Here is a 24,747-nt window from a genome sequence, read left to right as displayed (position 1 = left end):
AGCTAGGCTGCGAGGGAGGAAGCATGGTGCGGGGAGCGTGGGAGGTGGGTTCATCGCAGGATGCAAGGCGGTGTCGAGCGCGTCACATTGGTGGGGAGCAAAGTCAGGAAGTGGGCGCATCTGTTGTGGTGTGGACGAAGCAAACGGGAAACACGCCTCGTCAAAATAGACGTGGCGGGAGATGATCACACGCTTGCTAGTGAGGTCGTAGCACTTGTAGCCCTTGGAACCTGGCGGATAGCCCAAAAAGATGCAGGCAGTAGAGCGCGGCGCAAGCTTATGCACAGCAGTGGCGGCGAGGTTAGGGAAACATAAGCAGCCAAAGACCCTGAGATGACTGTACTCGGGTGGGGAGCCAAAAAGCAGTTCAAAAGGAGTGAGGAGCTGCTTGGGACGGCAGGGTCTCTGATTAAGGAGATAGCATGCTGTCTGCAGTGCTTCGGCCCAAAATTCGTAGGGCAGAGAAGCTCGGAGAAGCATGGTGCGCATGGAGTCATTTAGACTGTGAAGCACCCGCTCCGCCTTGCCATTCTGCTGGCTCGTATACGGACAGGAGAGACGAAACTCAATCCCATGTTGCGCAAAGAACGAACGGAGTGCCGCATTGTCGAATTCGCGTCCATTGTCGGACTGAAAACACTGAACGGCGCGAGAGTGTTGTGTTTGAGCGTAGGCATGGAAGGACATAATGACTGAGGCAACATCAGATTTTTGTCGAAGAGGGAAAGTCCAAACAAAATGAGTGTGATCATCAAGCAATGCAAGATAATATTTGAAACCACTAATGCTAGTGACAGGCGATGTCCAAACATCAGCATGAATAAGTTGAAAGGGAAATGAAGTTTGTGTAGTAGAAGAAGAGAAGGGAAGCCGAACATGTTTGCCTAGACGACACGCATGGCAAGTTTTGGCTTCTTCTTTAGTACAATTGAAATCAAAATGACGGTGTAGGTAATCAAATGAAGCACGGCCAGGATGGCCGAGGCGCCGATGCCATGTGTCGGTGGAGATAGAGACGAAAGCCTGTGCCACCGGAGCTGAAGACGAGGGCAGAGGGTAGAGATCGCCATCGCTATCACAGCGGAGGATGACCGCCTTGGTTCGCAGATCCTTAACAGAGAAACCGTCGGGGTCAAATTCCACGAAAACTGAATTTTCACGTGTAAGATTGCGGACTGATAGCAAGTTCTTAACAAGGCGAGGAGAAACCAGAATATTTGAAAGATGTAAATTGCGAGAAGTGGTAGGAATAGTGGAGTGACCAGAGTGGGAAATGGGGAGATGTGAGCCATTGCCGACTATGATACGACGAGAATGTGGAAAGGGAGAAAGAGAGGTGAGATTACCACTGGTGGAGGACATGTGCGAGGAAGCACCAGTGTCGAGGATCCAATCACCATTGTTGGAGGAGTTCGGATTCACCGCCATGTTGTTCAGAGCCTGTATCAGAGAGGCTTGATCCCAGGACGGTGATGCAGAGGACTGTTGCAGGCTGAGGATGCTGCGCGACATGGTACGCCTGATGAAGATTAACGCCAGGTCGAGCACCAAGGACGCCTGCAGAGGTCGGAGGCATCGGGTACTGCATAGGCCAGGCTTGGAAAAGCCCAGCCATGGAGTTGGGAGGCGCCGGAGATGAAGAGCTCGAGCGGTTGTGGCCGGCGGTCGAGCCGTCGGTGTTCTTCTTCTTGGGCTTCGATTTCTTGCCGCCGGTGCTCGAGGAGGAAGGCGTGGAAGAAGAGGGTGGTGGAGCTGTCTGGAAAGGGGCGCTGGCGGCTAAGCCGAAGTAGGCAGGAACACCCAAGGGTGAAGCATTGGGTGCCTGCGCCAGGAGCGCAGCATACTGCGCAAGACGATCGGATTGCGCCAAACGATGTTCCTCGAGGAGCAGAGAAGAGCGCACCTGCAAAAAGGAGGGAAGCGGCGGGTGCATCGTGATGGTTGGGATGACGCCATGAAATCGTGGGTTCAGGCCACGAAGGACATTTAGCACCAGATCACGGTCCTCGACGGGAGCACCGAGATCATGAAGTGTGTTGGCGAGAGTCTTCATTTTGGTGCAGTAGGCAAGAACGGTCATGTCGCCCTGGTAAAGGTTCCGGAACTCGGCGGAGACGTAGATGGATCGCGCCTCCTTGTTGTTGCGGAATAGCGACCGGACAGCGTGCCAGAGCACGTAAGCCGTATCGTCATCGGTATGTACCATCTGGAGGATCTCGCCGGAGACGGTCACGTAGATCCAGGAAACGATGGAGAAATCGTTTTGGATCCACTCCGAGTCGCCGCGCGCAGTGGAGTCATCGATGTGGTCGGTCAGGCCAAACTTGGCGAAGACGGCGTGGAACATCTGCCGCCAGACGCCGTAGTTGGATTCATGGAGGTCGAGCACAACAGGGACATGGGACTTGATGTTAATGAGTTGGATTTGTGGGGAGGAGAGAGGCTGAGTGGCGATCTGGGCACTAAGCGGTGGCGGCGAGCGAGGCGCGGAGTCGGAGTCGGAGTCGGAGGAGACAGAGCGCATGGTGTGAGAGGGAGAGAGTGGCAGCGGAAGGTGTGGATCAAGAAGCTGATACCATGTAGAGAATGAGAGAATGAGAGAGATGCAACCGTGAGTTGGATTGATCTGTGCATCAGGTATTTATACATGTACATGAAGCCGTTAGGCCATAACAAACCAAAGCTAAGTCAACTAGAATACAGGCACTACCCTAGAGACTAGGACTGATCAAAATATCTGCTAACACTCTTTGACAGAAGAAGATCAAGAGCAGTGTAGGGCATGCTTATTTTCGCATTTCACTCACTATATACATTTTCCATTACAGTAATCTAAATCAGACACACCCTAATCATTTGAGATGCATCTTTCTAAATATGGGCTCCGTTTGAGATGCCAGAAATACAAAACCCTTAAGAATTGGGGCTATGTGTCATGCAACTAAAAATTGAAAAAAAAACTGCCATTTTTGAGCTGTTGATGGCTCAAAGATATATGCTACTCTATCAAACCCAACCGATACCTTCGAGCGCTAAACATGCCCGGCAATCTAGTGAGGATTGTTGCCCTACATCTCCCTCGTTCGCCTCCCAACCAGCCACAGGACTGCTAGCGCCACCACCGTCCTCCTCCACAACCACCACCCTGTCTCCCTCCACCACCTCACACCGCCTGCGAGCCATGGCCCACGGCTACCACCACCTTCGTCCACTGGATACGCCACTAACCCCTCTTTCTCACTTGGCCAATGACATCCTCCAACCCCACCACACTACACTCCTACAATCCAATAAACGTCGGTGCCACTAATGCCACTCCTCCATCCCTCTAAGGTTAGGCACGGGGTGTACCTTAAACCCTAAACTCTACCTACTCTCGATCTCTAACTGTTGGTGAAAGAAAATATTTTCCACAAACAAAGTACGTCCAGAGCTCACTCACAAGAGTGTTTAAAGCTTGGAAAAGAAGTGGAAAGTAAAGGAATGCACAATGCAGTGATGGTAAAAAGTTGTGTCCTTGTGTCCTGGTCTGATGGTTATAGGCCAGTATTTATAGTGTTATTTAGGGTGTGAATATACAATCGTGCTCTTACCGGGATAATGATACATGTTTCCCCTATGCAATAGAGACCTAGGGCCAGCCTGGTAACATGGCCCAAGCCTAGGTAAAAATACTATAATCCTACTTGGAGGATATTTTCTAACTGTGACAGCAAGTGGTGGCAAACTTAGTCCTCTATTGTGGTGCCACACTATCCAGCATGTCAGGTCAGTCACCACTTAATCCTAGTGTGTCAGGCTAGCCACCACATGGCTGGCATTAAATGTCGGTCATCTCATGGCAGACATCACGTGGCCGACAGGCCTGCTTCCTCTAATCTTTACTGTGGACTCCTCATCTTTCCTCCAGCCTCTAGGAGTCCGTGGCTTCTGGAGGTCAGGGGTCTCCAGGCCTCTGGGGGACTCCTAGGCTTGGGTCTTCAGAACCGCTCCGAAGTCAGGGACCCGGAGGGGTCATGAGCCTGAGTGTTTTCGGGCTTAGACTAGTCGAACCAAGGGGCGTCGGGGGTCAGCTAGCTCCCTCAGGCTCTGAGAGTCGGTGACCCAAGGAGGAGGCTCACGAGCTCCGAAGGCCCTGGTTCCTGCAGGGGGTCCAAGGCCCTACAGCTCCGGAGGAGTCTTTGATAGCAACTCCCTGTAGTATCTACGGTCGGGGCATTTCCCCAATACTAACCTTGCTGCCAATGATTGCCATCGCTTAATAAGATAAAAGGCCACCAAAGCACAAATCAGAACACAAAGATCCTACAGTGAGAATATGTGCCTGGTATTTTTCTTATTTTTAGCTAGCTGAATACTAGTAGTTCCATTAGAAATTCTATTTTTTTTTCTCAAAAACCGGATGTGAAATTATTCAGTTCTAAATTACTCCCTCAGGTCACAAAAGAGTGTCATTTTGGACATCGACTCAGTCACCAATATGCTACTTTGACCAGTAATTGCTAGTATAAAATATAGCAAAGCTATACTATTTTAAAACTATTTCAAGATAAATCTAGTCATACTATTTTCAAAAGTTCAATATAAATATTTAAGAATTTATGGATGGCCAAAATTTGAATGTGTTAACTGCACGTAATCTAAAAGGGAAAAATGCAAAAAAAAAATCCCAAAAGTCACTTGGATTTTGACTTCCCCCCCCCCCCCTCCCTCCAAAAAAAAGTTGTTTGGTTGCAAAAAAAAACCCCAAAAGTTTGATTTTGTTGCAAAAAAAAACCCCCAAAAATTCAAAAAAATAAAAAAAATCACAAAAAAATTCTAAAACAAACTAGAGACAATTATAATACCTTCTGTGAAATTTGTTTCCAAAAATAATATCTTTTGCATCATATTTCATGGAGAGGAAGTTTGGAAGAAAAAAAAAGAAAAATGTGCAGCTCATTTATTAACTCATGTTATTTTAACTTTTTCATGTCTACCATTATTTTTCCTACACAAATAATTGTTTAATTAAACTAATAAAAGTGGTTGAACTAATTTTGGGGGTGTTATGGATTAGTTATGAATTAATCTATTTGCAACATATTTACTCAATCCTGCACATTACAATAACTATTTCAAAATTTCATGTAGTTTTTGAAGATAGAGGATCATGTAAGAAGACTAAAAAAATTTGTTTCATGATTTTTGGATTAGTAAATAATTAACTATGCATTTAACTCGAATTAATAAATGAGCTGCACGTTTTTCTTTTTTTTAAATTTACTCTCCATGAAATATGATGCAAAGGATATTATTTTTGAAAACAAATTTCACCAAAGGTCTTAGAATTGTCTCTAGTTTTTTTTAGAATTTTTTGTGATTTTGTTTAAATTGTTTTGAATTTTTAGGGGTGTTTTTGCAACAAAATCAAACCTTTAGGGGTTTTTCGCAACAAAACAGCTTTTGGGGGGAAAGTAAAAAATTCAAGTGACTTTTGGGGGGGTTTATGCATTTTTTCCAATCTAAAATGACACTCTTTTATGACCGGAGAAAATATTGTACTGTAAATTCAAAATGAAATACAAATAGGTTTTAAACGGAACAATCAGATGGACGACCCATAGCATACCCACATGATCACACAAGGTACCCAATGCAACCCCTTACCATTCCGTAGGAGTGAAAACAGATCAGATATTATTAGAATAATTCGGACTTTTTTGGATTCAGATAACCTTGGTTCAGATAATTTCTCAGATACCATCGGATTGGATTCAAATTTAGATATTTTTTTCGAATTCGGATACAAATTCGAAATAATGTTTGCATCGGATTCGAATATTATACCAAATTTTAATTCAGATATCTGAACTTTAGGCCAGCCCGTCCAATATCCATCGTCCATCCATCCCGTCCGTGATCCACCGAGCGAGGGAAACCCAGGACAGCAAGAGGAAGGGGTTGTGCAACCATCGGGCGCCACCGCCGGATACCAAGCTCGCAGCATCAGATCAAGCACGAGGTGGAACGAGGAGAGATGGAAAAAGGTGTTGTCGCAGATGGGAGAATGGGGAGAAGGGAAACCCGTTTTATAGAGGGAAGGAGCTAGGCCATCAACGCTCCCAGGCGCACTGCCCTACCTCAAAGTGAACAGGAAAGCATATTGATATCTCCTTGGTTTTCAAAAATCGTTCTGTTTCAGTTCACCATTTTGTAATTTTGCGTATCGTCCTCTGTATTTCCTTATTGAATACCACGGCCCTAATTCATTTCAAGCAAGCATGAAGAACTCTTCATATGAACAGTTTAGCGATGTTTCAAAATGAGGTGCGCTGCTGCTGTAGTTGATACTATTTTGGTGAAGCCAGTGCGCCTCGAGCAGATTAGGAACCTATGGGTGCATGTGGTGAAGAGTACGCCTGATCCAAAGAACCGCATAAGCTGTGGCAATGATGATGCTGGTCAGAAGTTGCAACTTGGGGATGCTGAGGGTGAGAAGGATGGTGCCAAACGCACCAGAAAGTATGAGGAAGAACAAAAAGGATGGAAATGGCAATGAAGAACAGAGAGAACACATACTCATGAACCCAGAAGAAGCAAAGGATCCAGTGGTCCAATCAGCTACACCGCAAGTTTGTGGAAGTCAGTCGATCAAAATAAAGCTTGGCTATTTTTTGTTTTGTTGTTTCTCCTAACAAATCTTCTGCTGATGCAAATGCAGGGGCTTTTCCAAAGAAGATACTGGAAATTATGAATGTGGATGGCCTCAATAGACACAGTGTCGCAAGTCATCTGCAGGTATTATTTGTACTCTTATGCTTGACCCCTACGTTTGAGTTCATTATCGTTGCCTCAGTAAGCGCTAGCACTCGAGTAGTTCCAATTCTCATAAATCAAAACTGAAAATTGTTTCAAAAAGAAATAGAATTGAAACGCAACGAAAGGAACAGGGGCCAGATCAATCGGCCCAGTAGGCAACGAAACACCTCGGCAGAATTGTGCTACGATTTGACGGATACCAAGAACAAGGCACAAACTGTCCTCAGATTGACACACAATTCGTCCAGAAAGCATACCAATTCACAAGAAAGACACTGCTAGGACTTAATAACAAAGCAGAAAGTGGCATGAGATTGGCAAAGCACACAATTTGTCCAGATAGCATATCAATTCCAACACCACAGAAGGCAAAAGTTGCATCCTGAAACGCAAGACATGCAGCAATACTACCACCGCTACGGCACAGCCAGATCCCTAAACGACGAGCCAACCCTAATCCAACACGGCGCCGACGGGCTCACGGCGAAGCCCCAGGCACCTAGCCGCCGAATCCGTAGAGGGTGCGGCCCTGGCGCTTGAGCGCGTAGACGACGTCCATGGCGGTCACGGTCTTCCGGCGCGCGTGCTCGGTGTAGGTGACGGCGTCGCGGATGACGTTCTCGAGGAAGATCTTGAGCACGCCGCGGGTCTCTTCGTAGATGAGCCCCGAGATGCGCTTCACGCCTCCCCTCCTCGCGAGGCGCCGGATCGCCGGCTTCGTGATCCCCTGGATGTTGTCACGGAGCACCTTCCGGTGGCGCTTCGCGCCGCCCTTGCCCAACCCCTTGCCGCCCTTGCCGCGCCCAGACATCGTCGCCACTCCTCTCTCCGCTTGGGATTTGGGGAATTTTTGGGGGGCGCTTGGGATTGGATGGAGTGGATGGGGATGGGTGGAGGAGTATATGTAGAGGGTGGGAGATGAGCTAGGAGGAGGCGTTGGATGGGGAGCGATCCGCGTGAGGGGCGCGCGGGGTGGCGTGAGCCGTTGGATGGGGTGCTCTTGGCTCCTATTGGTGGAGGAGCGGGAGCGCAGATTGGGGAGGGCGCGGGTTTTGGGAGGTGGAACGCGCGGGGAAGTGGAAATCTTTGTGTTTTCTGGTGGGAAAAGGAAAATCTTGGGTTTGGGGCGTGCCGGTGGTTGCTGAAAGGTGGGCCGGGATGGGCTAAGCCTGTTCAGCTTCGACCTGCTCGGGTTTCTCTCCGCCCGGAGGTTTGGGCTGGGCTGGATAGGCTGTTAGGTAGTGTGGCTAAAAGGCTGTCAGTTTTTTTGGGTTGCAAGCCCAAAGTAGCCGGTAGCGTTTTAAAATTGGGCAAAAAGATAAACTAGATTTTCTGAAGTTAAAGAAAAAAGCGAGTAACATGACAGCTCTGAGCGAGACCAGCGAGTGAATCATGTGCTCCATCACAAGCTAGACAGTAGTAGCATCGTACCAGATGTAGAGACTGGGGCCTATTTCATCTTGAAATAAAACTTGTTTCATCTTTAAATAAAAAATAGTAGCAACATTTATAAGGTCTTATTTGGTAGGGCTGTAACTCTCAACTTCATGTTAGATTTTGAATTTATAGACTAAGAAAAAGTGATTTAAATCTATATTTTTAAATTAAAATAAAAATAAAATAATTCATCTAAACATTATCGAATGTCTAACATATCCTAAATCTATACTCATCGACAGCAGATGCTACTGTCATCAATTGCAGCATGTGCTGATGTGTTATCTAGAGCATGTCTAGTTCCTTCCTCGCACGTATAATCCAAGAGCCCGTGACACCCCGTGTTTAAGTGGCGGATTTGGGTAGAACAACAACTCTACAAGCAGTACCGTTTAGTACACAAGTGGGACCACACGAACGGAGCCCCGAAGCAGAGAGGACTGGAGTCTGATGTGTTGGCACTTGGCACGTTGCAGAGTTGGACCTCTCGGCTGATTGGCACAGGTCGCAGGCCGCAAGTGGCAGCCCCTTGATTTGACGTCTCAACACAACTAGACGACACAAGCCGCATAGCGTCTAGACCCGTACGCCCACGCGATCTCCCGTCTCCGTGTCACCTCCCCCGTCGCCGCCGTGCGCGCCGCGTAGGTTCCCCACCCGTCGCGAGTTGGCAGCCATCGGTTACTGCCGAGTCGTCTGTGCCTTTAGTTCGGGCTGGATGGCCGTATCCACCGGACTAGTTCTTGGTTCCGATAAGATACACAGAAACGGTCCCCTCGTGTTAATGTTATCGAGACGAGAGCCGTGAGCTGGCGTTTCTATAGATTTATTTAGCAGAGTTTTTAAGTAGTTTTTTTTTAATTAGAGAAGCTTTATTGAATATTAGCTTTTAGTTTTCTAAATAAAATTCGTCAAAGTGATTTTCTAAAATAAATTAAAAACTATAGAGTTGAAAAAAACTATTTTTCCTGATTCACTTTACCTACAGAATCCCTTCTTCCATATAATTTATTTTAATAATAATTTTTAATCATAAAATCACTTTTAAATATCACTCTCCATAAAAAAATTTAAATAGGAAACTCTACCAAACATATCGCTTCAGTTCGGATCAACCGTGAGGCTGTGACCTCACAAAGACAGTTACCCGTCGGCGATTCGGTCGGGGAAAGACTAACTCGTTTACTCGTCAAGCTAGCTGCTGCCAACCTCATCTATCTGAATTCAATGCCTGCCTTGTTCAGCTTGCATGTACAACGCGCCGCGTGATCACTCTCCAGAAACTCGTGGAATCCGTAAACAATCGCTTGAAAATGACTGGAATCGTGCGCTCACAGGAGTGTAAATTCTAACATGAAGTAAGCTACTGACGAGTTACTTAGGCGAGAAGCATACATAACATCTGAGCTGAAGAACTGCACAAGGGAAAGAGCATGTCTGTGTACAAGTACAAGACAACGGGATGGAAATTCACCTGGACTGGACTTGCTCGCCGGTGAATGCGGGGGAACAAAAGGAAAACGGGGAAACACTGCCTTGAGCATTTTTGGAGCTATCGGCTGCAGAAAAAACGATGGCTTCGTAGTACGATCGATTGGAGTGAGTTGGTTGTGTGTGCCTTTCAGGGTCAGCAAGCGCGGACGAGCACGGCACGTTGATCAGATAGGCCAATTTGATACAAGACTACTGCGAAGGAGACACTGCAAAATTAAGCTCTGCTCTTCGTGCTGAAAAGTCGAACTCACTTGAGCTGTTCTCTTTTTTCTCTCTCTCTCTCTCTCTTTCATTTATAGCATTTGATAACCGGTGATTTCCAACATTTGTGGTGATGTGATGCAATTATTTTTCGCCTCGTTTCGTCGGTGCTCTGCCTTGCAATCAGTTCACCGCTGCATAGCTCTCATGCATGTGTGATCGATGATGATCTGGTCACCTTTTGCTGCTGTCGTGAAGGGTACTTCAAGCTGCTCCGATCCGGCTCGCTCTCTTTGACCTTCCATCGTATTATTGCACCAGCGACAGGATTGCGGGACGGCAGAAGGATCGGTGCTACTACTAGTTTTTTGTTTACTCGTTCTTCGACGTGCGGTCGCTTACAGCTACAGGCCTCTGTAAATACACCAAACATGCGGTGTTGGGAATCTTTGATACTTGCAGTAAGAAATTTCTGGAGTATATATGGAGAAGATTACTAAGACACGGTGAGTAGTCGGTTTCCTAAGATTACTAAGAGTTTCTTGTTGCAGGCGCCGATCGAGCCTTCACAAGCGACAGGTCCTTAGTGGAATACCATAACAACCCTCTCGTCAGCTGTTCAACAATTTGTTTGGAATCAAATGGGATGTTAGAACTCACCTACTTGAGCAAATTTATGCTGCCATAAAGTGCTGCACCGATTTTTGCACGCACGTACGCGCGCTTCCGCTTCACCACCCCTAGCCACGAGCATGAAGCCGCCCTCGTCCACCTCCTGCCTCCTCCTTGCCCCCCTCGGGCTCCTCCTCGTCGTCTTCGTGCTTCCGTCTCTCCGCCCTTCCCGCGTCGGCGCCGATGGCCTCGGCGCCCTCTGCGCCCGCCGCGCCGGCTACGACGGCTGGTACACTGTCAAGGTCGCCCCATCGGCCCCCGCTGAGTCGGAGCCCGAGTTCAGCCTGCTCGTGGGCGTGCTGACCATGCCGAACCGACGGGAGCGGCGGGACATCGTGCGCCTGGCGTACGCGCTGCAGCCGCGTGCCGTGGGCGCGCGGGTGGACGTGCGGTTCGTGTTCTGCAACGTGACCGACCCGGTGGACGCGGCGCTGGTGGCGCTGGAGATCAAGCGGCACGGCGACATCGTCGTGCTGGACTGCACCGAGAACATGAACGACGGTAAGACGTACGCGTACCTCTCCTCGGTGCCTCGGCTCTTCGCGGGGAATCCCTACGACTACGTGATGAAGACCGACGACGACACGTACCTGCGCGTGGCCGCGCTCGTCGATGAGCTCCGGGGCAAACCACGCGAGGACGTGTACCTCGGCTACGGCTACGCCATGGGCGGGCAGCCCATGCCGTTCATGCACGGCATGGGGTACGTGGTGTCGTGGGACGTGGCGAGCTGGGTGGCGAAGGCGGGGGAGATCCTGGATCGCAACGACACCGCGGGTCCCGAGGACCTTATGGTCGGCAAGTGGCTCAACCTCGCCGGCAGGGGCAGGAACCGGTACGACCTAAAGCCGCGGATGTACGACCTCAACTGGGACATGGACAACTTCCGGCCGGACACCGTCGCCGCGCACATGCTCAAGGACAACCGCCGCTGGGCGGCGGCATTCAGGTACTTCAACGTCACCGCCGGGTTCAAGCCGTCCAACCTGTACCACCTGCCGTGATCGACCAACACACCTCGTTTCCGTTTCTCTTTTGTGTTGAATCATTTTGTCAATCGTGTCAATTATTTGTTCTTTTTCACAAGTGTTCATCCATTATTGGCTGTGCGGTACACGAATGAATGGTGGATGAGTAGGGGGGGAGCATTTGAGTCATGTCATGTAAGCCTCGAAGCTTCTTTCTTCTTGGTGACGGCCGGACGGTCCTTGGTTTGCCTCCTCGTGACACCCCTGCTGATTCTTTGATCTAGTAAAGCGACAGGCCATTGGATTGCTAATTTCGTTTTTAATCTTCCTATGAATGGCATGTGACAGGGAAATGATCATGAAGCTCGAGGTTAGGTATCCTTGGTGGAATGTCCATACCTGCTTTCTTCTCCGTATTAAAGTACATCTTGCGGATCATATGTCCCTTGTTCTGATGTATTTAATTTCAGTCGTCCATATTCCTTTTTTAAGAAATGTGCAGAATCACTGTCAATCCCTCAGAAAATGAAGGAAAAATTCACGAATACGAGAACACTTACAAGACACAAACTTAGAACGCTGAACTTAGAAAGCTGTTTTTTTCTTTATATGAGAAGCGACAGTTTTAGTTGGCAAGTCACGAGTGTTCTCCTTCTTGGAGCAATTTTGCAAGAAGATGTCAACCATGTCGTTATGCGAAAACAATGCGAAATGGCCATCATAAACAAATCCTCCTGAATTTTCAATAACTAGGCGTGCCGTAACATAGAACAAGGTTGGTGAGATCTCAGCTTCGATCATATTATCAAGGCAAACCATGGACGCCACCACCAAGGTATATACTCCGTCACGAAAGCAGTGTTTGAACCGACAAAATATCATGCTCCCAGCGACGACCTCCTTGACCCTGTTGCTATCACACAAACAGGCAAGCTGCAACAAACTAAACAACACCATTTCCAGGCCATGACATGCTCGGAATCTGTTCGTGACCTGTGACCCTTTTTCTATTAGGTCCGAGCTGTCAATCCAAAGCCACGAAAACAGATCGAATCTAGATAAAATTAAATAAACTTCACATTCCCTTGGAGTTGGACCTTCAAACGTCTCCTGTCATGCACTAACAAAGTATAGTAATTAAGGATCCGATAAACTACGCAAGCAGCTCGAATGCTCGATCGGCTCCTTGACGCTCTTAAACAGCATCGTCTCGAGGCTCGAAGTATAGCAATCCCCGATTGAAAAAGATATCCCGAATCCCCCGTTTCTCCCGTCATCCACGAACGTTTCAACCATCATCTTCACACGACTAGTCGCACGTCGGCGAGCTTGCCGGTTCGCGCGTGCTTTATAAGCTGACGGCCCGACGCACGAGATCGGGGCACGTACGCGTTCGCTTCATTTCCTCGTCTCGTTTCACTGGGCGGACGCGCGCCATGAAGACTACTTCTTCGCACGGGTTCGCCACCGCGTCTCTTTGCACCCCGTTCGTGCTCCTCGTGCCGCTCGGCCTCTTCGCCGTGTTGCTCGTGCTCCCGAGCCTCGGCTCGTCCCACGTCCGCTCCGACGGCCTCGGCGTGTTCTGCCGCGGCGCGGGCGCCGACGGTTATTACTCAGTCGCGTCGGGTGCTGACGAGGAGGTCGCCGCCGAGACGCCGCCGGAGTTCAGCCTGCTCGTCGGCGTCCTGACCATGCCAAAGCGGCGCGAGCGGCGGGACATCGTGCGGATGGCATACGCGCTGCAGCCGCCGGCCACGGGCACGCGCGTGGACGTGCGGTTCGTGTTCTGCCGCATGGACGACCCCGTGGACGCGGCGCTGGTGGCGCTGGAGGCCCGGCAGCACGGCGACGTCGTCGTACTCAACTGCACCGAGAACATGAACGACGGCAAGACGTACGAGTACCTCTCCTCGGTGCCGCGCCTGTTCACGTTAGACTCCTACGACTACGTGATGAAGACCGACGACGACACGTACCTGCGCGTGGCCGCGCTCGCCGAGGAGCTCAGGGGCAAGCCCCGCGACGACGTGTACCTCGGCCACGGCTTTGCCGTCGGTGACGACCCCATGCCGTTCATGCACGGCATGGGGTACGTCGTGTCGTGGGACGTCGCCGAGTGGGTGTCCACCAACCAAGAGATCCTGCGGCACAACGACACGCACGGGCCCGAGGACCTGCTCGTCGGCAAGTGGCTCAACATCGGCGGTCGGGGCAAGAACCGGTACAACCTCAAGCCGCGGATGTACGACCTCAACTGGGACATGGACAACTTCCGGCCGGACACCATCGCGGTGCACATGCTCAAGGACAACCGCCGGTGGGCGGCGGCGTTCAGGTACTTCAACGTCACCGCGGGGATCGAGTAGTTAAGTTGTTCATATTGTTTTTTTTTTATTCCTTGAGATGACGTTGGTTGATTGTGCCAACGTGGCCTACATAATTCGCATTCTTTTCTCAGATTTATTTATCGTTTTTGTGTGATTGGGATTTATTTATCACCAGTTGGATGTTCCTATGTTGCAACAAGAGGCAAAAGTCTGCACGAGATTATAATGTTTACTGGGTGAAAACGTGCAAAACAACTGAACCTAGAATAACATCATAAATACAGTGGCACACACAACATGACAGTGGTTTGAGCCTAGGCATATAATGAAAGTGCTTTACGCATGATTATGTTACGATCAATGACCGATCCGATGTGCTGATGTGGCTCCGTGTGAACCTGTGATCTCACAATTTAGATCTGACCTGCAAATCCTAACTCGGTCTATAGCCAAGTCGTAAGTATAGTAGAGTTGAAACATCTAAATATCTGGAACATTAAAAAAGTAGAACATTTTGTGCTTAAACACCTGGAACTCTGTGTGAGGATTTAAGCTGTTGGGTGAGCACACATTCTTAATGATGAAGGAAATTTGAAGAGATAAAAATATAATTAAATAGGAATTATAGTAGGTTACTTAAAATCATAGCTTACAAAAATGAAGCAAGTGCATCTCATATAACCAGCAGTTGACTGGATGGAAATTCTGAGCTGAAATCACCATAACTAGAATGATAGATACAGGAAAGTTATGAAGTAAATGATGCATGGAATCATGAAATATGTTGAAAAAGAAAACCAATGACTTGCAAAGTTAAAGATTTCAATGTTATAATGAAATATTGGTGGTAAGTGATCATGTTTGATATATATGATCCATCTTCCTGAAATCCCAAGCTCATATCACAACAATAAAGGGAAGAAATCTGGATTCACCAAATCAATGTCACTTCATGAATTGTTGTTTGAAAGAAAATATCTTCCACCTCGTGTCAGTTCATGGAGTTAATCATAGCACAATATATCACACCAAAAAACACAGCTTCTTCAGTTATGTTGAAATCACATAATACATAGTACACCAGAATAGCCCCAAAAATGATAAATTAACTTTGGATAACAGCTGCCGATGATGCATGAAAAATGGAGAGCCAATAGTCCATCACAAAAAAAAGTATGGTCATTAGACTTATGCTAAGAATGAAATAAGGAGATAATTTATAACATTGTGTGGAAATAACAATTGTACTTAAATAACTACTATCTCCGATCACTTTTATATAACGTCATATAATAGTGACCAGAGGAATTACAACAATAAATGCATATATGGACTTCTTCCGGATCTACTACTGAAAATCTTATAGACATGGAATGATAGAATGTGAAAGAAAACAATTCATTCAATGAATGCATGTAGTTTAGCATTGCTTTTCCTCTTTACATGCAATTGTAGTTCAGTAATGTATCTAACAACTCATTCAAGTTCATTTTCTGTTCCCTTCTTTGCAACTAATCAGCTGGTGTCATTTTCGATAGTACATATAAGTATACTTCTCAAATGCAATGTAAGACACCAGCTTATCCTACCACCAACTGGTCATAGACGGTAAATTAGAGAGAAGAAATTTTAGGGGACATTTCACCAAACAGATGGTGGGCAAAAATGTGAGATAGGAATCAAAAAGACCTGGCATGTCATTTACCTTGCGTTTCCTCCACAGGATTGATTCAGAATGGAGTGTTTTCATTGCATAGTAATGATAAACATAACTCGAGGATAGATCATAGGTGTTGTTGCTTGGTTCTAATTGAGAATGCATGCACCAGGTGGTGGAAACAGATGAAGGATGTTCTTTGCTGATTAGCCATTCATCTTCATGTTTATCCTCTCTGCTCTCAGAGGTTCATGTACCAAGGATGCACGTCTTCTACCTTGAATAGCATAGACAAGAATCAGTAGTTTGATTGAAGAGAAAAAACCGTACAACTGTGTTGATTCGATCACAATGACGCATGAGGAAATAATGATGTCTTACCGCGGTAACTAGAGGGTGATAACTTGAGGGCAGAGATGTGCCAATGTCGATGTCGCAGTCAGCGTTTGTAGGATAGATCGGGACCAACTACCCATGATCAAGGGGTCTAGGCTCTGGAGACTCTGGTGTCATGTAGTAGCTTGATCGACGTCCACGGCCATTGCAATAGAGGGTGAGAGGCCAAATTGTTGGTGCTAGCGGGAAGTCCAGGAGGGCCATGACAAGGAGGAGGAGGAGGGCCATGCATGGTACCCTTGGTGGCGAGCTCTTCGGTGGTGACATCTCCAGATCTGGTGGATGAGGCGAGGTGGTCGGTGGAGGACGCTGCAGCTGAGGCAAATGGTGAGGGATGGGGCGCTAGGGTCAGGGGAGAACGGTGACAGGAGGTGTACGGGAATGGATATAGACGTCGAGGGGTTGCGAGGGAGATCTACATTTGGCACCTCAAAATCTACGTGAGGTGGAGCAGCGCTGCAGCCATGGGCCTTGCGGGCGTCGAAGTCAGGATCTAGGGGTGGCGGCTGGGGACGAAGATGTGTGACACTAGTATTTCGATGCATGTGGGAGGTTGGGCAGTCCGGTTTGCAGGGGCAATGGATGCGGAAGGCGAGCAGAATAGTCGGTCCCATTCAAATCACACCCGGCTTAATCTACAGAGTCGACTGTCTATAAAGATAAGAGCTAGCACATACCTGTCATTTTTTAGATAATGAAATAAATATCCCAGCCTTCAGCATGAGCATCCGACCTCATAAATTATTATAAAAGTTAGCACTCGGGCTGCTACATCACACGTCGTGATAGTAGAATAACTTATACCAATGAAAGATAACTCAAAAATAGAGAATTTATTAAGCAGCAACCCTATTGCTAAATCTCTATCTATAGTTTGTGAAAAGCTGCAACAAAATAGTCTCAATATTACGGCATGCAAGACACATCCTCTCCTTGTATTCATCACACTTCTGTTGTTGCGTCTAGAACCGGAGCCAATATGTCCCTCTATATAGTACATACATATAAGTTTACAAGGCAATTTATCAAAAACCATATCATTTCTGCTAAGCTATAAAACCCAACAAAGAGCAGACAATTATCTAAAAACATCAATTATCAATACGTACCCATCATTTGATGTGTCGAGGGCTAACAATTATCTAAAAACATCTATTGCAGCACTATTCGATTGAAACGAGAGCAATTTCGGCAGTCTCAATATATGGTAAATAAAGCCTAATATCACAGCATATACCGTTTACAACATAATTTTATCACAAGATATAAATAGCGTGTGAAGACTTTAACTTTTATTATATACCTTGTTCATGATTTTAGTTTCTACTTATTACCAGAGTTTTCAAACATAGTGAAAAGATATTAATAAAACAAAGGTCAGTGGCACCATTGCGCATAAGGCACCACCGAGATTAGCTCAGACATTCCTCCATTACTCCTGCCCATCACCGACATTAACAGAACAAAAATATCCGTACATAAACTCATCATTACTTGCATCAACGTAGGGGTAGCCCCCTGAGTACGAAAGTACTCGCAAGACTTATACAATACACATATATACTATCTCGACTCTAAGGATAATGCATTTATTTGAATAGCAAGGAATAAGACCACAATTTAACTTGATTCAGCGAAAAAACACTTTTATCAATATAATGACCTGAACAACTAGTATAAACCTCAATGATCATAAGCCCCAAGAAATATAAACTTTCTCAACTCAAATAAGCATCAACATATGTTTTTCCCAAAGGCCCACATATTTTCCATACCACAAACAAATGGAACTCTACGATGATGCTCAATAGACATTAAGCATGCTTATGACCGAGAGCGCATCAATTCGAATTGATCTTACACCTTACAGGAGATTACTTCTTTACCCACACGACACAAAACCATTCGACTTGTGCAACCTGCCAACTATACAAGGGGTACCTGTGACATCCTTTCCCAAATAAGCCTCAACCGTTTGGAGCATGCGTTTCTCGGTACGGAGGTCAACTAGTTCCACTCCCAGAGCAACCTAGATACCTCTATAAGCCTACTAGCCCACAACACTATAGACGTTCAGACCAAATGGTCAATTCAACATAAGGTATTCGGCTCATATTTACCATATTCGGACATGTGCTTAGTACGAAAAAGTGCTTAAACCAAATGACACCACGGATAGAACTTAAACGTTGCAAACAGTCTATGGCACCTAGGTCTCCTCTCCCAAACTGCCCCTAATGCCGCCCACATCTCTTCTCAAACTCTATGACACTCGGCTCTCCTCTCCCGAACTACCCTAACACTACCCACATCTCATCTCCAACTCAAAAACTCACCATCCCAACTTGTCATTCCTTTAAAATAGTCATCGAAGGCTTGATAGCTTGCGAACGATGGACATACCTCCGTTTGACTTCTACCGGTGACCTATGCATTGCTAAGCATTCCAAACCTCTTTTAAGTTGGGCGTTAACATGGTTATACCCAGATTACAAGGATGGATATCATCAATATATCAAGATAGGGACACATGCATCAAATAGGTTCTACCCAATTTCCGACATTGACTTGCTAAAATATGTATATATGACTCATAGCAACATCAAGCAAATTGACCAACAATTCACCAAAATATAGGAGAGATATGATAGATGTTCGTCCGGTGCTTCTTGCACTTCACTAACGAACTCCTTAGGTTGGTTCTCGAGTTCAAACACACGACTCTCCAAAGCGTCTATTTCTAAATAAAAGAACGGTGCATCGCAATGAGTATGGATGACATACGATGAGAGATGCTCCACAATGCATAGCAAGTTGGAGATGCAATGCATTATGTCATGAGTATATAATATCAACGATTTCTTAATTGGGATTATTGTTATTTTTTAAACATTTTTCATGATTTAATTAAGCTTAAGCCAAAGCTTAATCCTAAATAGAAAATTAAATTAGTGTAACATAAATGTGAGTTTTTAATAAACAGGGCATAAACTAACAAGATTAACAAAATTGGTTTCACTCATTTTGGACTTACCAAAAATTAATTATGAATTATTGAAGCTTAAAAACATTTTCTTAATTAAAAGAATTCCAATACATATTTCATGGATACTATAATTTTTAACATGTAAATAATGATCATACAAAGCTAACAAAATTGGTTTAACTATTTTTGGAGCTATATTTAATTTCCTACACATTTTACAAGTTTTCAACTGAATTAATAATGTAAGAATAAATCTATTTTTCTTTTTCCTGGAATTTCCAAATACTAAAATGCCCTAAATCCTTTTCTACTCCAGCTGTGCTAGCCACAGACACTAACAGTGGGGCTGGCTTATTTGACTTCGGTCAAAATCGACCTGAGGTCGGGAGTGCACAGTGCCGGCCATGGCGGCAGCACTGGTAGCCTCGCCGGTGACGAATGGCAGCGAGTCTCAGCCATCGGAGGGTGGCAGTGGCATCAGTGCATGCACGTGGACTCGGTCGATGCAACGTGGTCGACGGTGATGACCGAAAAGCCCTCTGCGACATCGTACGACGATGGCCGGACTTTGGCGGCTCAGTCCTGGCAGACCAGTGACGAATGACGGCGTAAACTAGCTGGCTGAGGACACCTAAAGCACCTACGAGGGCAAGTGAACTCGATGGTGTGCCTCTTGGCCATGGGCTCAGCCAGAACTAGGCCGGCGATAAGCATGAAGGCACGACGACGCAAGGCCCATGTGGGCGGCCGTGCCGGCGTCGTACCAAGGGAAAAGAGGCACGCACAAAAGGAGGAGGAGGACTCATGGAAGCTCATCAAGCTCTCAGTTGGGCTGGAGAGACGCGCGTGGTGATGGGTCGACGGCGGAGTGGCGAAGCAAATTGCCGGAGACAAAGAAGACAGCGGTGCGAGCTCCAGTCCAATGGGGAAACACATCGAATCGGTCAGGAAGGGCTTGGTGAAACTGTAGTGGTTTTCCTCCGTGCTGCACAGGGCTTGGGCCCTGTCAATACCGGTTCAAGAAACAAACTAATCTCATCTATGTGGTGAGCCCAGGAATCAATCACAACACATAATAACTTTATTGATAATAATCATTACAATATCCATACTTAATCGAATTAACCATCTTACAAAAGTGACCTTCAATGATCGAAGAACCAGATAAACTGCAACGGAACTAAACGAACTACGAAGACTCTAATCCTTTATGACTCTTCCATAAGCATTATCGACGTAAAAAGCATCTTAAAATGATCCACCTTTAGCGTACTACTCTATACCTTCTCCAACTGAGTGTTTGGTGATAGCAAGAGTGAGCACTTGTTGTACTCAGCAAGTTGTGAAGGAAATAGTATGCATATGAATGCTTGACAAGAATAAGGCTAATATGGCTCTCTTGCATAAATTATCATTTAAGTAAGAACATTTGAAAAGCAATAATAATTAAGTGAATAACAAACAACCTCAAGTTTACATCTATCTTGACTTAACCAACTAACCAACACCTCAACCAAAGTTCTATCCACTAAGGTTGAACCCTCAATCATAATTTTCACCACTATGATTGACAATCCTCAACTTTGATTCCTACCATCACAGTTGACCTGACTAACCAAAACATCAAGTTATAATCATGGTAGGTTTTCAGTGCCACTCATGATCATGAGCATGACTGAATATTCAGTTTTAACTCTACAGAGGTTGTACTTTATCCATAAGACGTTTCATCTCGTTTTGCCAAGCATCCATTGGCCCATGGAGAACTCTTACACACTATCGAGGTGTGCGCTAGGAATAAACTATAAAGCCTTTACAATTCCCTGTCTAAGCACATATCTACCCACTAAGCTTTCACTGTCGTGTGATTCCATCTCAACCATGGAAGCCCCCTCTTTCGCCTTTCGGATACCAAGACATTGTCCATTCACCGCTCTTCTGTCTAGTCTACATTATGCTAAGAGTAAATAAATTACTTAGCTAGGCACGTCCCATACTAAGCTTGTAGTTGTACTGTAAATACAGAAAGGTCACCCCATGAACCGGTCCTTAGATTTGAGCAAGACTACCACTTTCCCAGTCATACATCTCATCATATCACCTACTCAAATCTCTATACCATATTGCTAAAAAATATTTTATCATATTTTATCATTATTTCATAGGACCATTATTAAGTTTGTGGAACAATTATCATGATTACCATGCCAAAGCAAAGCTAAACATCATCTACCCATACATAACCCAAAACCATACTATGACAATAAGGATGATAAGAGAAAAACTAGAGTAAAACCTAACTCTTGGGATTCCCAATAAATTATTAGCATGCATGTTTAGAAAACAAAATATTTATAAAAATGGGATAAAAATGACCAAGAACACAAATTACCTTCACTGAACTCAATTGGATCTTCAAAATCCTGATCCTGTAAACCTTCTAGCTCCTCCTAAACATTAGCGTCTACTCGCAACATACAAAAAAAACAACAACACATAAACACTAAGATCCAAAAAGAACTAAATATCACACAACAGCCATCATCACTCACAAGATTACACTATTTCGGATAATTCAGCAAAAGAATAGGTCACAACGGAGCTACGGTTGACAAGTTATGATTTTCTAAAGATTAAAATAGCACTAGGAAGATTATCTACAGATGAAATTATGTTGCTAAGAATTTTCTAGAATTTTTTCAAAGCCATCTATGATTTTTTGGGATTTTTAGAATTTTTTAGCATTTATTTGAATTATAAAACTATATAACACTATTAAAAAGAATTAAATAAAACTTAAACATTTTTAGAAATTATTTTACTAATAATAATTATTATTATTATTATTCAGAATTATTTTTCTACAAAAAATATTTATTACGTAATATTTACTATTTATGACGTCAGCAAAACAATTAAAAAGAAAATAAAAGCTGACTTGGCACTGCATGCTGACGTGACATGACACATCACACAATATCGCTGATGTGGCATCTGACTTGGCAAGTGAGATGGTAGATCGCCTGACTGGTTTATGTATACCACATGGCACATCATGATTGGCTAACGAAGGGGTACACATGCTTCTAATCTCGGCCCTCAGTTTTAAATCGGATAGCTCACACATGTTGGCTCTCAGCTCCGGCGGAACAGAGGCGGCACATTGCTGGAATCACGTTGGAACAGCGCTCCGGTGATCTAGCTACTCTGGCGAGTGGCGAAAAAGAATCGGGGAGGCTCAGGGAACTCAACTATGGCATATGTCGATGTCGGAGAGGCTCTGGAGAGGCTAGTGACGATGCATGGCAACGTGAAGCTTTGGAGCTCATCGGCGAAGGGCTCCAAGCGTCGATTTCTTCTCAGCGAGTTGGGCAAAAGCTTTGGGATGATCTGGGGAGGCTATAGGGTCACATATTTATAGGCAGACGGCTCTGCTAATCTCTAATTCGACTCGGATTTGAAAAGATCTAGGATTCTTCCGCTTTTTGATCCATTCCTCGCCTCTATCTCTATCCCGTAGATTTGATTTGGATTCCAGGCGACCGACGGATGAACTCAAGCGCACATCACGTGATTGGCTCGGGCTCTAGCAAAATTGGCGCATGCTTGAGCTTCTAGATGTCTTGGCGAGTCCGTTTGGCGGGGTGGTCGACCTTCGGTTCGGACACGGTGAAGGTGGCGCATACAGTGGTGGTCGGCTGCTTGCTGCTGTGCTGCGCTGAGCTGAGCAGAGAGGGAGAGAAGAAAAAGAGCAGGCTAGGCTGGCTTGGGCCGGATTAGAGAGCAGAGAGGAGAGGAGAGGAGAGGTGATGGGCTTCGGCCTTTTTCATTCTAAAAGCTTTTCTATTCCTTGTCGTATTATCTTTTATATTCTCTCATATATATACACATGTATATTTACAAGTATAGTGTATATACCACATATATACTTATTGGTTTACAAAAACAATCAATCAAGCAAGCAATCAAATGCACGCGCACACACAAATATATATATATATATATATATATATATATATATATACACACACACACTTAGGGATTTATTTAATTTTGCAAATCTCTTTTTAATTTTTTTTGAAAAAGTGTTTATTTTTTTGGTTTTAGGAATTTGGGCTGTTATAGGCCCAGCTGGTCTGACCTCTGGCACGGTGGATTTGGGCTCGGCGGCATTGTGTTGTGCTCTGCTCGCTTGCTCTGTGTTGTGCAGTGCTCTGGGTGTTCAACCGAGTGAGAGTGAGGGGGAGAGAGGAGAGGGCAGGGGATAAGGGCGCCGACCGACTCCTTTGGAAGCAACTCAGTGGCTTGCCTCAGTCCTCAACAAAAACAGCGGCCGACACCACTCAGAGAGGGAGGTTAGTGGAGGGGATGACCGGTGGGACCAAAGTAAACAGTGACCGATCTGGGAAATATTCCCTCCCCTTTTCTGATCCTAAGCATGTCTTCCAAAGCTCCAAGATTTGTGGGAGAGGTTTTGTGGGAGACTATGTAATATGTGCAACCCACTTTAACTGGTTTGACCAAAAAAGTCTGAGCCAATTTTAAATTAAAATTCTTCAAAGTTGTAACTTTTTCTAACTTGCTCTAATTTTAAGCTTCAATTTAAACCCCTGTAATCTAAAAAAATTGTTAATATTTTTCATATGTCACGGAATAATTTCTAAAATTATTTTCAACTTCATGTTGCATAGTAATTTTGTGAGTTCATTCACAATACACCACTTCTCATTAAACTTAATATTTTAATTTTTAATTACTCAAACAATAAACATGATATTTATAAACATGTAATAACATATTTAAGAATTTTGAGATGTTACAATAATGAAACATAAAAGCCCACCTATCGGTGCACGGTGGACGAAAGGAACAATAAGGGAAGCGGGAACGACGGTAGATACGGGATGATGGGACCAATGTAAGATAATATGAGGCACTAGTATTTTTAAATAAAAGAGATTTCTCATGTGATTGCGCGCGGCGAGTCACAACTGCCGCGCTGGGTCATTTAGTGGCCCGTGAAGCCAGCCCATCTATTTTTTACTTCCTGGGCCGACACCTCGCGACTGGCTTTTTCTTCCTCACGTCGCTCCCCCTCCTGTTCTCCCCAATCGATTTCCAAAAATCAATCAGCGACGACGAAGACAAAGAGACCAGTGAGAAGGCTTGATTGGTGGTGGCTTCCCCTTCGCCCCTCTGCCATGCCTGCCCCTCTTCTCAGCTACCGTATGCCATGGTTCTTCGGCGCCCACGTTTATTCCCTGGGGAATCGGAGTCTTGTCGGCCGGATCGAGCTTATCCGGCTAGATTGAGCTCCCTCCAGCCAAATTGAGCACCAAGCTGCTCCATGCGGCTTCTTTCTCTACTGACGGAATTTTTCTTTCCTTTGATTGGAATATTCCACACTGTTGAAATTTGCTTTCTTTCGTTTGGACCCTTTTTTGTGTGCGAAAGTTTAGAGCTTTCTTGTAATATCTTTGGAACTTCTGGAACAACTATTGGAACTTCTTTCTCTACTGACGGAACTTTTCTTTCCTTCGATTGTAATTGTTTGGAACTTTGTTCTCCGTCGAGGGTGGGAGGTCAACGGAGAGGAGATGGTGTGGCTAGCGTGTTTGGAGCAGCTGGACGGTGACCAGAAATTAATAATTAAATAGTCAATGATTTATAAAAAATACGATATATCTTGAAAATATATCACCACCATATACATATCTTTCATATGAAACCATGGGTTTCATAACTACAATGAGATAGATAAGACATGTATCAATATCCTAAATAAGTTATTGTGTTGTACTCAGAAAC

At 45.4% G+C, this 24,747-nt stretch overlaps 4 protein-coding genes across 4 annotated transcripts; 2 read left to right on the top strand and 2 right to left on the bottom strand.

Annotated features, from left to right (window-relative positions):
• Positions 1-1,393: 1,393 nt before the first annotated feature.
• On the bottom strand, positions 1,394-2,524 carry LOC133896965 (uncharacterized). The gene has a single exon (XM_062337582.1). The coding sequence runs from the start codon at positions 2,522-2,524 to the stop codon at positions 1,394-1,396; it is 1,131 nt and encodes a 376-aa protein (XP_062193566.1).
• Positions 2,525-7,115: 4,591 nt separating this feature from the next.
• Positions 7,116-7,650, bottom strand: LOC133897930 (histone H4). The gene has a single exon (XM_062338760.1). It carries the CDS (start codon positions 7,610-7,612, stop codon positions 7,301-7,303), a length of 312 nt encoding a protein of 103 aa, XP_062194744.1. The 5' UTR covers positions 7,613-7,650; the 3' UTR covers positions 7,116-7,300.
• Positions 7,651-9,654: 2,004 nt separating this feature from the next.
• On the top strand, positions 9,655-11,888 carry LOC133897435 (beta-1,3-galactosyltransferase pvg3-like). Its single transcript, XM_062338169.1, has 2 exons — positions 9,655-10,394; positions 10,485-11,888. The coding sequence occupies exon 2, from the start codon at positions 10,686-10,688 to the stop codon at positions 11,607-11,609; it is 924 nt and encodes a 307-aa protein (XP_062194153.1). The 5' UTR covers positions 9,655-10,394; positions 10,485-10,685; the 3' UTR covers positions 11,610-11,888.
• Positions 11,889-12,938: 1,050 nt separating this feature from the next.
• Positions 12,939-14,071, top strand: LOC133897434 (uncharacterized). The gene has a single exon (XM_062338168.1). The coding sequence runs from the start codon at positions 13,010-13,012 to the stop codon at positions 13,937-13,939; it is 930 nt and encodes a 309-aa protein (XP_062194152.1). The 5' UTR covers positions 12,939-13,009; the 3' UTR covers positions 13,940-14,071.
• The last annotated feature ends 10,676 nt before the right edge of the window (positions 14,072-24,747 follow it).

Source organism: Phragmites australis, chromosome 17, assembly GCF_958298935.1.
Source record: "Phragmites australis chromosome 17, lpPhrAust1.1, whole genome shotgun sequence".
Lineage (NCBI taxonomy): Eukaryota > Viridiplantae > Streptophyta > Magnoliopsida > Poales > Poaceae > Phragmites > Phragmites australis.
The sequence above is the reverse complement of the archived record's forward strand: the minus strand, read 5'-3'. Positions and strand labels throughout refer to the sequence as shown.